The sequence below is a fragment of the Haematobia irritans genome, chromosome 4, assembly GCF_050003625.1.
Source record: "Haematobia irritans isolate KBUSLIRL chromosome 4, ASM5000362v1, whole genome shotgun sequence".
NCBI lineage: Eukaryota > Metazoa > Arthropoda > Insecta > Diptera > Muscidae > Haematobia > Haematobia irritans.
Genome location: NC_134400.1, coordinates 149,255,178 through 149,268,119, shown reverse-complemented (window position 1 = coordinate 149,268,119; position 12,942 = coordinate 149,255,178). Strand labels below are relative to the sequence as shown.

At 27.7% G+C, this 12,942-nt stretch overlaps 2 protein-coding genes across 4 annotated transcripts in view; one reads left to right on the top strand and one right to left on the bottom strand.

Annotated features, from left to right (window-relative positions):
- Svil (Supervillin) overlaps positions 1–12,942 on the bottom strand; it is a 1,072,938-nt gene that overhangs the window by 865,506 nt on the left and 194,490 nt on the right. Inside the window, exon 1 of one of the 2 annotated variants that reach the window (XM_075304568.1) lies at positions 10,999–11,400. The exons of the other annotated variant lie outside the window; for it this stretch is intronic. Within the exon in view, the coding sequence (XP_075160683.1) occupies positions 10,999–11,013 (15 nt within the window). The 5' untranslated portion in view covers positions 11,014–11,400. Of the gene's footprint in view, positions 1–10,998; positions 11,401–12,942 lie in introns of those variants that run through there. 2 annotated transcript variants of the gene reach the window in all.
- LOC142234452 (uncharacterized) lies at positions 1,705–2,561 on the top strand. Of its 2 annotated transcripts, none has more exons than XM_075305581.1 (3): positions 1,705–1,897; positions 1,947–2,155; positions 2,324–2,561. In XM_075305581.1, exons 1-3 carry the CDS (start codon positions 1,825–1,827, stop codon positions 2,450–2,452), a joined length of 411 nt encoding a protein of 136 aa, XP_075161696.1. In that variant the 5' UTR covers positions 1,705–1,824; the 3' UTR covers positions 2,453–2,561. The 2 variants fall into 2 exon arrangements, with proteins under 2 accessions (XP_075161696.1, XP_075161697.1); XM_075305582.1 differs by having other exon boundaries at positions 1,706–1,897; positions 1,965–2,155.

Sequence of the window (12,942 nt, the reverse complement as noted above, 5' to 3'; positions counted from 1 at the left end):
CATAAGGTTTTTAATAGCTTTCGTTTTTTTATACCCACCACCATAGAATGGTGACGGGGGTATAATAAGTTTGTCATTCCGTTTGTAACACATCCGTTTGTAACACATCGAAATATCTATTTCCGACTATATAAAGTATATATATTCTTGATCAGGGAGAAATTCTAAGACGATATAACGATGTCCGTCTTTCCGTCTGTCTGTCTGTATGTTGTAATCACGCTACAGTCTTCAATAATGAAGCAATCGTGCTGAAATTTTGCACAAACTCGTCTTTTGTCTGCAGGCAGGTCAAGTTCGAAGATGGGCTATATCGGTCCAGGTTTTGATATAGTCCCCATATAAACCGACCTCCCGATTTGGGGTCTCGGGCTTATAGAAATCGTAGTTTTTATTCAATTTACCTGAAATTTGAAATCTAGAGGTATTGTAGGACCATAAATACGTGTGCCAAAAATTGTGAGTATCGGTCAATGTTTTGGTATAGCCTCCATATAGACCGATCTCCCGATTTGGGGTCTTGGGCTTATAGAACTCGTAGTTTTTATCCAATTTGCCTGAAATTTGAAATCTAGAGGTATTTTATGACCATAAAGAAGTGTACCAAAAATGGTGAGTATCGGTCCATGTTTTGGTATAGCCCCCATATAGACCGATCTCCCGATTTTACTTCTTGGGCTTATAGAAACCGTAGTTGTTATCCAATTTGTCTGAAAATAGGAAATCTAGAGGTATTTTAGGACCATAAAGAGGTGTGACGAAGATGGTGAGTATCGGTCCATATTTTGGTATAGCCCCCATATAGACCGATCTCCCGATTTTACTTCTTGGGCTTATAGAAACCGTAGTTTTTATCCAATTTGCCTGAAATTTGAAATCTATAGGTATTTTTGGACCATAAAGAGGTGTGCCAAAAATGTTGAGTATCGGTCCATGTTTTGGTATAGCCCCCATATAGACCGATCTCCCGATTTTACTTATTGGGCTTATAGAAGCCGTAGTTTTTATCCAATTTGCCTGAAATTGGAAATATAGAGGTATGTTAGGACCATAAAGAGGCGTACCGAAAATGTTGAGTATCGGTCCATGTTCTGGCATAACCCCCATATAGACCGATCTCCCGACAAGGACCTCCTTTTTATAGCCGAGTCCGAACGGCGTTCCACATTCCAGTGAAACCACTTAGAGAAGCTTTGAAAACCTCAGAAATGTCACCATCATTACTGAGGTGGGATAATCCACCGCTGAAAAACTTTTTGGTGTTCGGTCGTAGCAGGAATCGAACCCACGACCTTGTGTATGCAAGGCGGGCATGCTAACCATTGCACCACGGTGGCTCCCGACCTACATTAATAGAAACTACTTATACCAAGTTTCAAGGCGATAGTTTGTTTCGTTCGGAAGTTAGCGTGATTTCAACAGACGGACGGTCGGACGGACATGCTTAGATCGACTTATAATTTCACCACGACCCAGAATATATATACTTTATGAGGTCTTAGAGCAATATTTCGATGTGTTACAAACAGAATGACAAAGTTAATATACCCCCCCTCCTATGGTGGGTGGTATAAAAACATATTTTTTTGCACTTGATCATACGGATAACATAGTTTTTTACTCGTCTATTTTTACTACGGGTAAAGTAAAGGAACACAACTATTATAGCAGAAATTTATTTTAAAATTTCCGATATCTTTTACAATTATTTGTCAATGACATGTGTCAGCAAAAAATAAAATTTTTTTATATCCACATCTTTTGTATACCAATAAATTAAAAAGAAGTATTTCTAAATTTCATATTAATAAATTGTATGTAAATATGTCGTTTTGGTCATTCTGGAAACAAAAACCTGAAGAAGAGAAGAATATCCTTAAATCATACAAAAAAGAAGGTAACATACATATATTGTTAGAAATTCTAATATATGTACATGTATTTAGATGAATTTATACATTCAGGAGAAAACAAGTCGCCAACATTTCCTATATTAATGGATTATAATTTCCCCAAGAACTTACAAGAGAAAATCTCAATAACGCAGCCTTATGTCTTTACAAGTTTTATAGCTTGGCCCTGTTATTGGATATACCGAGGCTTAGAATGGAATAATCAGAGCCAACGTTTAAAGTTGCCCGTTTATATACATAAGGTAGAATATCACTGATATCACGGATAAATCAATTATTAACCTATGATCTATTTATAAAGTATTAATTATAAATTATAATACTATATATATATTCCATTTATACTATATAAATTCCATTTATATACAGTTCATGTTTATTGTTCATTAATGATTAATCCCTTTTTATAGACTTATCTGCATGCAAAATTTATACAAGTGGGCATTATTTTGACGGGACTTGCAGTAGCCTCAATGGAACCTCTGAGGAACTCAGGAATATTCCAGAGAAATAGCGGAATACATATTAAAAAAATTTAAATCTCATTTACAAAACGAAAATATGATGTAACTTCAAACTGTTGAATAAATTATAATTACAACGTAACAAAATAATTTATTTATAATAAAGCAACTACACGCAAAAAAATGATTTCTTTTCTATGTAACGAAATTTTAGGTCAACGAAATTTATGAAACATAGGTACATAGAAACAATATTTTCCAATTAATATTTTAATAGAATTAAAAAACAAATTAAATCAAAAATAAATGTTTTAATCAAAACAAACATCAATCACAAAAATTAATTATATCAATTTTTTAATTGCATAATTTTTTTAATTGACGCTGGTGATTAATACTATCATTCCAGTGGCAAGAAATTTCAATTAAAAATTAATTGGATCAATTAATTTCGTGATTGCAGGCAAATATTATGATTTTCTGTGCAATTCTTATTTTATGTTGTAAGCTTGAAACTCTCAAAAGCACAAACTATATTCCTGCAACGTTAAAATGGACTAATATATCCTTAATTATAGATCGATTTTTACAAGATTTCGTCGTAAATCTCATCTTTCTAAGCATAAGGTTTTTAATAGCTTTCGTTTTTTTATACCCACCACCATAGAATGGTGACGGGGGTATAATAAGTTTGTCATTCCGTTTGTAACACATCCGTTTGTAACACATCGAAATATCTATTTCCGACTATATAAAGTATATATATTCTTGATCAGGGAGAAATTCTAAGACGATATAACGATGTCCGTCTTTCCGTCTGTCTGTCTGTATGTTGTAATCACGCTACAGTCTTCAATAATGAAGCAATCGTGCTGAAATTTTGCACAAACTCGTCTTTTGTCTGCAGGCAGGTCAAGTTCGAAGATGGGCTATATCGGTCCAGGTTTTGATATAGTCCCCATATAAACCGACCTCCCGATTTGGGGTCTCGGGCTTATAGAAATCGTAGTTTTTATTCAATTTACCTGAAATTTGAAATCTAGAGGTATTGTAGGACCATAAATACGTGTGCCAAAAATTGTGAGTATCGGTCAATGTTTTGGTATAGCCTCCATATAGACCGATCTCCCGATTTGGGGTCTTGGGCTTATAGAACTCGTAGTTTTTATCCAATTTGCCTGAAATTTGAAATCTAGAGGTATTTTATGACCATAAAGAAGTGTACCAAAAATGGTGAGTATCGGTCCATGTTTTGGTATAGCCCCCATATAGACCGATCTCCCGATTTTACTTCTTGGGCTTATAGAAACCGTAGTTGTTATCCAATTTGTCTGAAAATAGGAAATCTAGAGGTATTTTAGGACCATAAAGAGGTGTGACGAAGATGGTGAGTATCGGTCCATATTTTGGTATAGCCCCCATATAGACCGATCTCCCGATTTTACTTCTTGGGCTTATAGAAACCGTAGTTTTTATCCAATTTGCCTGAAATTTGAAATCTATAGGTATTTTTGGACCATAAAGAGGTGTGCCAAAAATGTTGAGTATCGGTCCATGTTTTGGTATAGCCCCCATATAGACCGATCTCCCGATTTTACTTATTGGGCTTATAGAAGCCGTAGTTTTTATCCAATTTGCCTGAAATTGGAAATATAGAGGTATGTTAGGACCATAAAGAGGCGTACCGAAAATGTTGAGTATCGGTCCATGTTCTGGCATAACCCCCATATAGACCGATCTCCCGATTTTACTTCTTGGGCTTATAGAAACCGTAGTTTTTATCTAATTTTCCTGAAATTGTAAATATTCTCGTATCGTACGTGTATCGGATTAAGTTTTCATCGGTCCATTTGGTAATGCCTCCATATAGACCAACTTCACTTCTTGAGGGTGTAGAAGGCGCACTGATCATGCAAATTGCTTGAAACTCAATGTAAAATTGCCAGATTTTACTTCTACAGATTTAAGATTTCAAATCAAGACGTTATTTTATAATTTTCTTGCACACTTACAAGAGATGTTAATGATTCCTCTAAAACTCAAACAAAAATGGTTCTTATAAATCCAGAATCTAATATAGTCCTCATATGTGAAATCTTTAAATTTATCTTCGGGAAGTATCCTCAAGTCCTCAAGCCCTCCTGAAATTTCAAAGGAAACCCTAATATTTGGTTCATGGTGGTGGGTATTTAAGATTCGGCTCGGCCGAACTTAGTGCTGTATATACTTGGTTTTGTTTATAAATGAAGTTTTTCGACCAATGTGCCACTTTATAACTATCGTAATTAGCAATGATGTATTATGAAGAGATTAAGATGATGCCCCATACAAAAATAGCAATTAGTTTATAAAAGAAACACAAACTAAAAATTTTAACAATCACTTTCTTTATCACCCTAAAACAAATGACTTCTTTCAGTAGACACAAATTAGTGTCTTTATTATCTTCAGTTTCGTTATACAAGCATCAAGGCAGATATATTCATGAAAAACATGTAAAATTTTAAAGAGAAAATAACATAAAAAATAAACAAATGATTTCACACTATACAACAATCAACAATCTATTTAATTAAAGGGTGACACGAAAGATTATAAAACTGTGCTTATACAAAAGTTTGTGTTTGAGTATTCATGCATTTCAAAATTGCCACAGTTGGCAGAATTCTAGCAAAAACTGCAGATTTTTTACTGTTTGATGTATTGGTAGAATTTTTGATGTTTTAGTCGATTTTGCGAAATATTCCTCTCCAACTAAGGGCGTTTTCGATTCGCAAAAAATATGTTGCCTTGGTGTTACACTACTTTTTCCCTAATTGACATTTCGTCCAAATGATAGTGTAATTCTAAAGTTATTGTTAATTTATAATATTGTGAGGTATAAAGGATCCAAAATCTATGGCAGTGTCCTTGAAGTACTGCACAAAATTTCCATAGAAATAAAGCTTTGACAAAAATTTCTATTGAAATAAAATTTTGACAAAATGTTCTAATGGAAAAAAATTTTGACAAAATTTTCTACGAAAATAAAATTTTTTATAAAGAAATAAAATTTTTACAAACTTTTCTATTGAAATAAAATTTTCACAAAATTTTCTATTGAAATAAAAGATTTTCTATTGATCAAAAATTTAGACAAAATTTTCTATTTCTATAGAAAAAAAAATTTGACAAAATTTTCTATAGAAATAAAATTTTGAGAAAATTTTCTATAAAAGTAAAATGTTTACAAAATTTTCTATAGAAATATAGCCTTCATATAAACCGAGTCCCCAGAATTCTGGAGCGTCCTACACTGAAAACAATATTGGCCTAATATGCATGATTATGCAAATTAAATATTAAAACAAGCAATTTCCATACTATTAAAGGCAAATTTCATTAAAATAAAGAAATTTTAATTAAACGAAAGTTTATAATCTTTGCTTTAAGATTTTTCTTCTTTAAATACAAAAACAAAAACAATTAAAATTCGATAAATGCGATCTTTATCCTAACTTAAATTTTTTATAGCCTAGATTTAAAGCTAGTTGCGTACTCTTCGTTTTGAAATGGAAATATATTTTTCAACATTCCAAAACGTCTACCCTTTGTTACCCTGGTGATCAAAAAAAATGTAACCAGTAATTTGTCAAATTAAGTTCATAAATTTTAGCTCCTCAACTCAAATTCCGAGGTGTGCTGGGACGATGTTCAATTGACACCGTTACAAAACTCTAACAATCCAATTAAACACGAAAGCCGTGTGCTCAATGAGCGGCCTCGCGTTAATCATCAATAATCTACTAAATTTTAAGAAAATTTTGTCAAAAATCCACCGAATTAAAAAAAACTTATTTTAATGTTTTTAATCAATTTGTTGTGGAATTAAAGTTTTTTCTTCGAACGAAATCTTTAAATGTAGATGTGTCGAATGTTAAATGTTTTAACGAGGGAAATTTTGAAAATGTTCTCAAAATTTTATTTTTCTAGAAAATTTTAATTTCTCTCGACAAAAATTGATTTCTCTAGAAAATTTTCTCAAAATTTATTTTTTATAGAAAATTTTGTCAAAATTTTATTTTTATAGAAAATATTCTCAATTTATTTCTATAGAAAATTTAGTCAAAATTTTGTTTCTATGGAAAATTTTGTCAAAAATTTACTTCTATAGAAAATTTTGTCAAAATTTTTATTTCTATAGAAAACTTTTACATAATAGTATTTCTATAGAAAATTTTGTCAAAATTTTTATTTCTATAGAACATTTTGTCAAAATATTTCTATACAAGCATTTGGCAAAATATTTCTATAGAAAATTTTGTCAAACTATCATTTCTATAGAAAATATTGTAAAAATTGTATTTCTATAGAAAATTTTTTCAAACTATTATTTCTATAGAAAATATTGTCAAAATTTCTATTTCAAAAAAAAATTTTTCTCAACATTTTATTTCTATAGAAAATTTTGTCAATATTTTATTTTGTCAAAATTTTATTTATAGAAAATTTTATTTCTATAGAAAAGTTTGTCAAAATATTATTTCTATAGAAAATGTTGTCAATATTATTTTTCCATAGAAAATTTTGTCAAAATGTTATTTCTATAGAACATTTTGTCAAAATTTTATTTCTATTGAAAATTTTCTCAAAATCTTATTTCTATAGAAAATTTTGTCAACATTTATTTCTATAAAAAATTTTCTCAAAATTTTATTTCTACTAAAATTTTGTCAACATTCTATTTCTATAGAAAATTGTCTCAAAATTTTATATCTATAGAAAATTTTGCCAAAATGTTATTTCTATAGAAAATTTTGTCAAAATTTTATTTCTATAGAAAATTTTGTCAAAATGTTAGTTCTATAGGACAAAATTTTATTTCTATAGAAAATGTTGTCAAAATTGTATTACTATAGAAAATTTTTTCACAATTTTATTTCTATAGAAAATTTAGTCAAAATTTTGTTTCTATGGAAAATTTTGTCAAAAATGTACTTCTATAGAAAATTTTGTCAAAATTTTTATTTCTATAGAAAATTTTTACGAAATATTATTTCTATAGAAAATTTTTACGAAATATTATTTCTATAGAAAATTTTCTCGAAACTTTATTTCTATAGAAAATATTGTCAAAATTTCTATTTCTATAGAAAATTTTGTACAAATTGTATTTCTATAGAAAATTTTCTCAAAATTTTATTTCTATAGAAAAGTTTGTCAACAATTATTTCTATAAAAAATTTTCTCAAAATTTTATTTCTATTAAAATTTTGTCAACATTCTGTTTCTATAGAAAATTGTCTCAAAATTTTATATCTATAGAAAATTTTGCCAAAATGTTATTTCTATAGAAAATTTTGTCAAAATTTTATTTCTATAAAAAATTTTGCAAAATGTTATTTCTATAGGACAAAATTTTATTTGTTCAATGTCCAATGTTGTCAAAATTGTATTACTATAGAAAATTTTTTCACAATTTTATTTCTATAGAAAATTTAGCCAAAATTTTGTTTCTATGGAAAATTTTGTCAAAAATTTACCTCCAAAAAAAAATTTGTCAAAATTTTTATTTATATAGAAAATTTTTACGAAATATTATTTCTATAGAAAATTTTCTCGAAACTTTATTTCTATAGAAAATATTGTCAAAATTTCTATTTCTATAGAAAATTTTGTACAAATTGTATTTCTATAGAAAATTTTCTCAAAATTTTATTTCTATAGAAAAGTTTGTCAAAATATAATTTCTATAGAAAATTTTGTCAATATTATTTTTCCATAGAAAATTTTGTCAAAATGTTATTTCTATAGAAAATTTTTTCAAAATTGTATTTCTATAGAAAATTTTTTCAAAATTGTATTTCTATAGAAAATTTTCTCAAAATTTTATTTCTATACAAAAGTTTGTCAAAATATTATTTTTATAGAAAATTTTGTCAAAATTTTATTTCTATAGAAAATTTTGTCAAAATTTTATTTCTATAGGAAATTTTATCAAATTTTATTGCTATAGAAAATTTTCTCAAAATTTTATTTCAATAGAAAATTTTCTCAAAATGTTATTTCTATGGAAAAGTTTGTGAAAATATTACTTCTATAGAAAATTGTATCAAAATGTTATTTCTATAGGACATTTTGTCAAAATTTTATTTCTATAGAAAATTTTGTCAAAATTTTATTTCTATAGAAAATTTTGTCAAAATTTTATTTCTATAGAAAATTTATTCAAAATTTTCAAACGATTGAACAATAACGATTGAAGAGAAGCCAACAATAACAAACAAAACGAATTTTATTTCTATAAAAAATTTTGCCAAAATGTTATATCTATAGAAAATCTTGTCAAAATGTTATTTCTATAGGACATTTTGTGAACACTTTACTTTTATAGAAAATTTTCTCAAAATTAGTTCTCAAAGTTATTTCTAAGAAAATTGTATTTCTATTGAAATTTTGTCAAAATTTTATTTCTTTAGAAAATTTTGTCAAAATTTTATTTCTATAGAAAATTTTGCCAAAATTTTATTATATAGAAAATTTTCTCAAAATTTTATTTCTATAGACAATTTTGCCAAAATGTTATTTCTATAGAAAATTTTGTTTCTATAGAAAATTTTGTCAAAATTGTTTTCTATAGAAGATTTTGTCAAAATTTTGTCTCTATAGAAAATTTTGTCAAAATTTTATTTCTATAGAAAATTTTTTAAAAATTTTATTTCTATAGAAAATTTTGTCAATATTTTATTTCCATAGAAAATGTTGTCAAAATTTTATTTCTATAGAGAATTTTCTCAAAATTTTATTTCTATAGAAAATTTTGTCAAAATTTTGTTTCTATAGAAAATTTTGTCAAAATTTTGTTTCTATAGAAAATTTTGTCAAAATTTTGTTTCTATAGAAAATTTTGTCAAAATTTTGTTTCTATAGAAAATTTTGTCAAAATTTTGTTTCTATAGAAAATTTTACCAAAATGTTATTTCTATAGAAAATTTTGTCAATATTTTATTTCCATAGAAAATTTTGTCAAAATTTTATTTCTATAGAAAATTTTCTCGAAATTTTATTTCTATAGAAAATATTGCCAAAATTTCTGTTTCTATAGAAAATTTTGTAAAAATTGTATTTCTATAGAAAATTTTGTCAAAATTTGACAAACATTCTTTTCCTCTGTTGGTTAAACTACTCTTGTAGTTTAGTCAACGCAATGGTTTTAAAGCTGAAATCAAAACAACAAATATGATTGAAGTACATACCAACAATAAAAAACAAATACGAATGAAGTAAGAGGAAGCACGCTTAAAATAAACCCAGCCAACTGCACTCACATCGATGATGTGACGGTGGCAAAAGAAAAGAGACATGTTTGTACAAAGATTTATTTAGGCAAAGGCCTTTTTTCGTAGGGTTCAAGTGAGGTTCACTTTGGGTTTGGTGAACTACCCGAATTTATTCTGATAATTGGTTGATAGTTTTGAAATAGAGGATGCTGATGAGGAATGTGGTAATTCCGAAACGTGCGTCCATCCAACCATCTTACAGTCTATAGGGCTTTGTCCAAATAAATTTGACAAACATTCTTTTCCTCTGTTGGTTAAGCTACTCTCGTAATTTAGTCAACACAATGGCTTTAAAGCTGAGATCAAAACAACAAATAAAATTTTATTTCTATAGAACATTTTTTTCAAAATTTTATTTCTATAGAAAATTTTTTTAAAAATTGTATTTCTATAGAAAATTTTCTCAAAATTTTATTGCTATAGAAAATTTTGTCAAAATTGTATTTCTATAGAAAATTTTGTCAAAATTTTATTTCTATAGAAAATGTTGTCAACATTTTTTTCTTATAGAAAATGTTTTCAAAAATTTTTTTCTTTAGAAAATTCGGTCAAAGTTTTATTTCTATAGAAAATTTTGTCAAAATTTTATTACTATAGAAAATTTTGTTAAATTTTATTTCTATAGAAAATTTTGTAAAAATTGTATTTCTATAGAAAATTTTGTCAAAATTTTATTTCTATAGAAAGTTTTGTCAAAATTTTATATCTATAGAAAAATTTTTTTTTTCTATAGAAAATTTTGTCAAAATTTTATTTCTATAGAAAATTTTGTAAAAATTGTATTTCTATAGAAAATTTTGTCAAAATTTTATTTCTATAGAAAGTTTTGTCAAAATTTTATTTCTATAGAAAATTTTGTCAATTTTTTTTTCTATAGAAAATTTTGGCAAAAAGTCCTTTCTATAGAGAATTCGGTCAAAATTTTATTTCTATAGAAAATTTTGTGAAAATTTTATTACTATAGAAAATTTTGTCAAAATTTTATTACTATAGAAAATTTTGTCAAAATTGTATTACTATAGAAAATTTTTTCACAATTTTGTTTCTATAGAACATTTTGTTGATTTTTTTTTTCTGTAGAAAATTTTGTCAAAACTTTTTTTTTCTATAGAAAATTTTGTCAAAACTTTTTTGCTAATTTATCAAACAGTTCAAAATCAGTTAGAAATTAAATTCCTCAATTAATTTCGTGATTTATTCCAAACCAAAATTTTTCTTGTAACAAATATCTAATGAAAAAACAAAACTTTCAAAGAAATGTAAAACAAAGACAAAAAATCTTAAACAAAACATAATTCTCACCTGTATTAGATACATAATGATAATAAAATATTTGCAACAATTAACAAATATTCAACTGTTTTTCCTCTTTCTTTCACTTTACCGACAGTATTTAAAGCAAACAAAAAACAATACTTTAACAACAACCAAATGAAATTAAAACATTTAAACAATGATTATGGTTGCGGTCTCAGTAGCTGATGTAGTGATGATGAAGTAGATGGGAACAATAGGAATGTCTTGCCGTGGGTGTTGCTGCTGTTGCAGGTGTTGAAGTTAATTGCTTTGTTGTTGTTGGTGGTGTATTTGTTGCACATGCAGTTGGTGCTTTGTTGACATTCCGATAATGTGGGGTATCTTTTGTTATTTTACTTTTTTGTGTTTGTTGTTTATTTGAAAATGTGTGTTAATTATAAGACAATTATGTGAGATAATAATCCATAATGGTAACAATGATACACGTCTGCGTCATATGAAAACTCACGTTGTTTTGTCTCGATATAGTTTATGGTTTAAGTTGAGTATAAATAATGATGAACTGTGATGCACTTTTATCTGTTTACAACATATAGGTAATGCGATGCTCTGGACAATTCATTCAATTTATTATGGTATTATCGATGTGGATGGTTTTTTAAATTCAATTTTTTTTTATTTGCTTTTTTATAAATTTCTTTCTTGTTCTACTAAGTTTCTGCTCTGTTTATTGGTGAAATTTAAAATTCTTGTAATATTTTTACATTCACTTCTAACTCTTTGTATATATTTTGTTCATTTTGTTTGATATGCTCCAATAGCTTTTTGAAGAAAATAGTTTTTATGTGTGAATAACTTAGTCAGTATGGTTCATAAATCCATCTATATAAAAAAGGTAATTCTTTAGTATATATATGAACTATGTGGAAATATATTTGTCACCATTACACTATGAAACAAAAGCTCAATTACACTACCCAGATGTTTATATGACCATTATGCGGTGATTTATATAAAAAATTCTATGTTATGCACAGTTATTTAAATTTGCAGAAATTTGCTGTGTATAAAACACACTAAGGTGAAATAAAGTAATGGAAATTTCCAAAAAAAATATTTGATAAGGGTACCGATCAATTTCTTGGTTAACATTTACTTAAATAAACCTTCAGTGCTGTTCAAAACATTTGCAACTAGCCCTACCATGAACTTAAAACTAGGTATATCTCCCATAATAATAATTTTATTGTTTAGTTTCCTCTTAAAAAAGATTCTTTATGGAGTGGTATTTGCCAATTCTTATTGGATCAATAAATGGGCTATTGTAAAATATTGATATTTCAAAACATTTGCAACTACCTGTTACCCTGTAATATTTTCTTCTTTAAGCTTTTACCTGAAATAGTTATAAGGACATATAAGAGCGTAGGTTAAACGTGCAAAAAAAAAGTATATACGGCCGTAAGTTCGGCCAGGCCGAAGCTTATGTACCCTCCACCATGGATTGCGTAGAAACTTCTACTGAAGCCGATGGCAAGGTATCTTAAAACTTCCTAACACCGTAATATATACCACATAGTCCATACGTGGTATATATTAAACTAAAAAAGGCCGATTAAATATGTTTAAAGTTTCTATAGAAATAACATTTTGACAACATTTTCACGTTGCAAATTTCAACCGGATCGGATGGATTTTGCTCCTCCAAGAGGCTCCGGAGATCAAATCTGGGGAAAGGTTTATATGGGGCTATATATAATTATGGACCGATATAGACCAATTCTTTCGTATTTGTTAGAGACCACATTCTAACACCATGTTCCAAATTTCAACCGGATCGGATAAATTTTGCTCCTCCAAGAGGCTCCGGAGGAGAAATCTGGGGATCGATTTATATGGGGGCTATATATAATTATGGACCGATATGGTCCAATTCTTGCGTGGTTGTTAGAGACCATATACTAACACCACGTACCAAATTTCAACCGG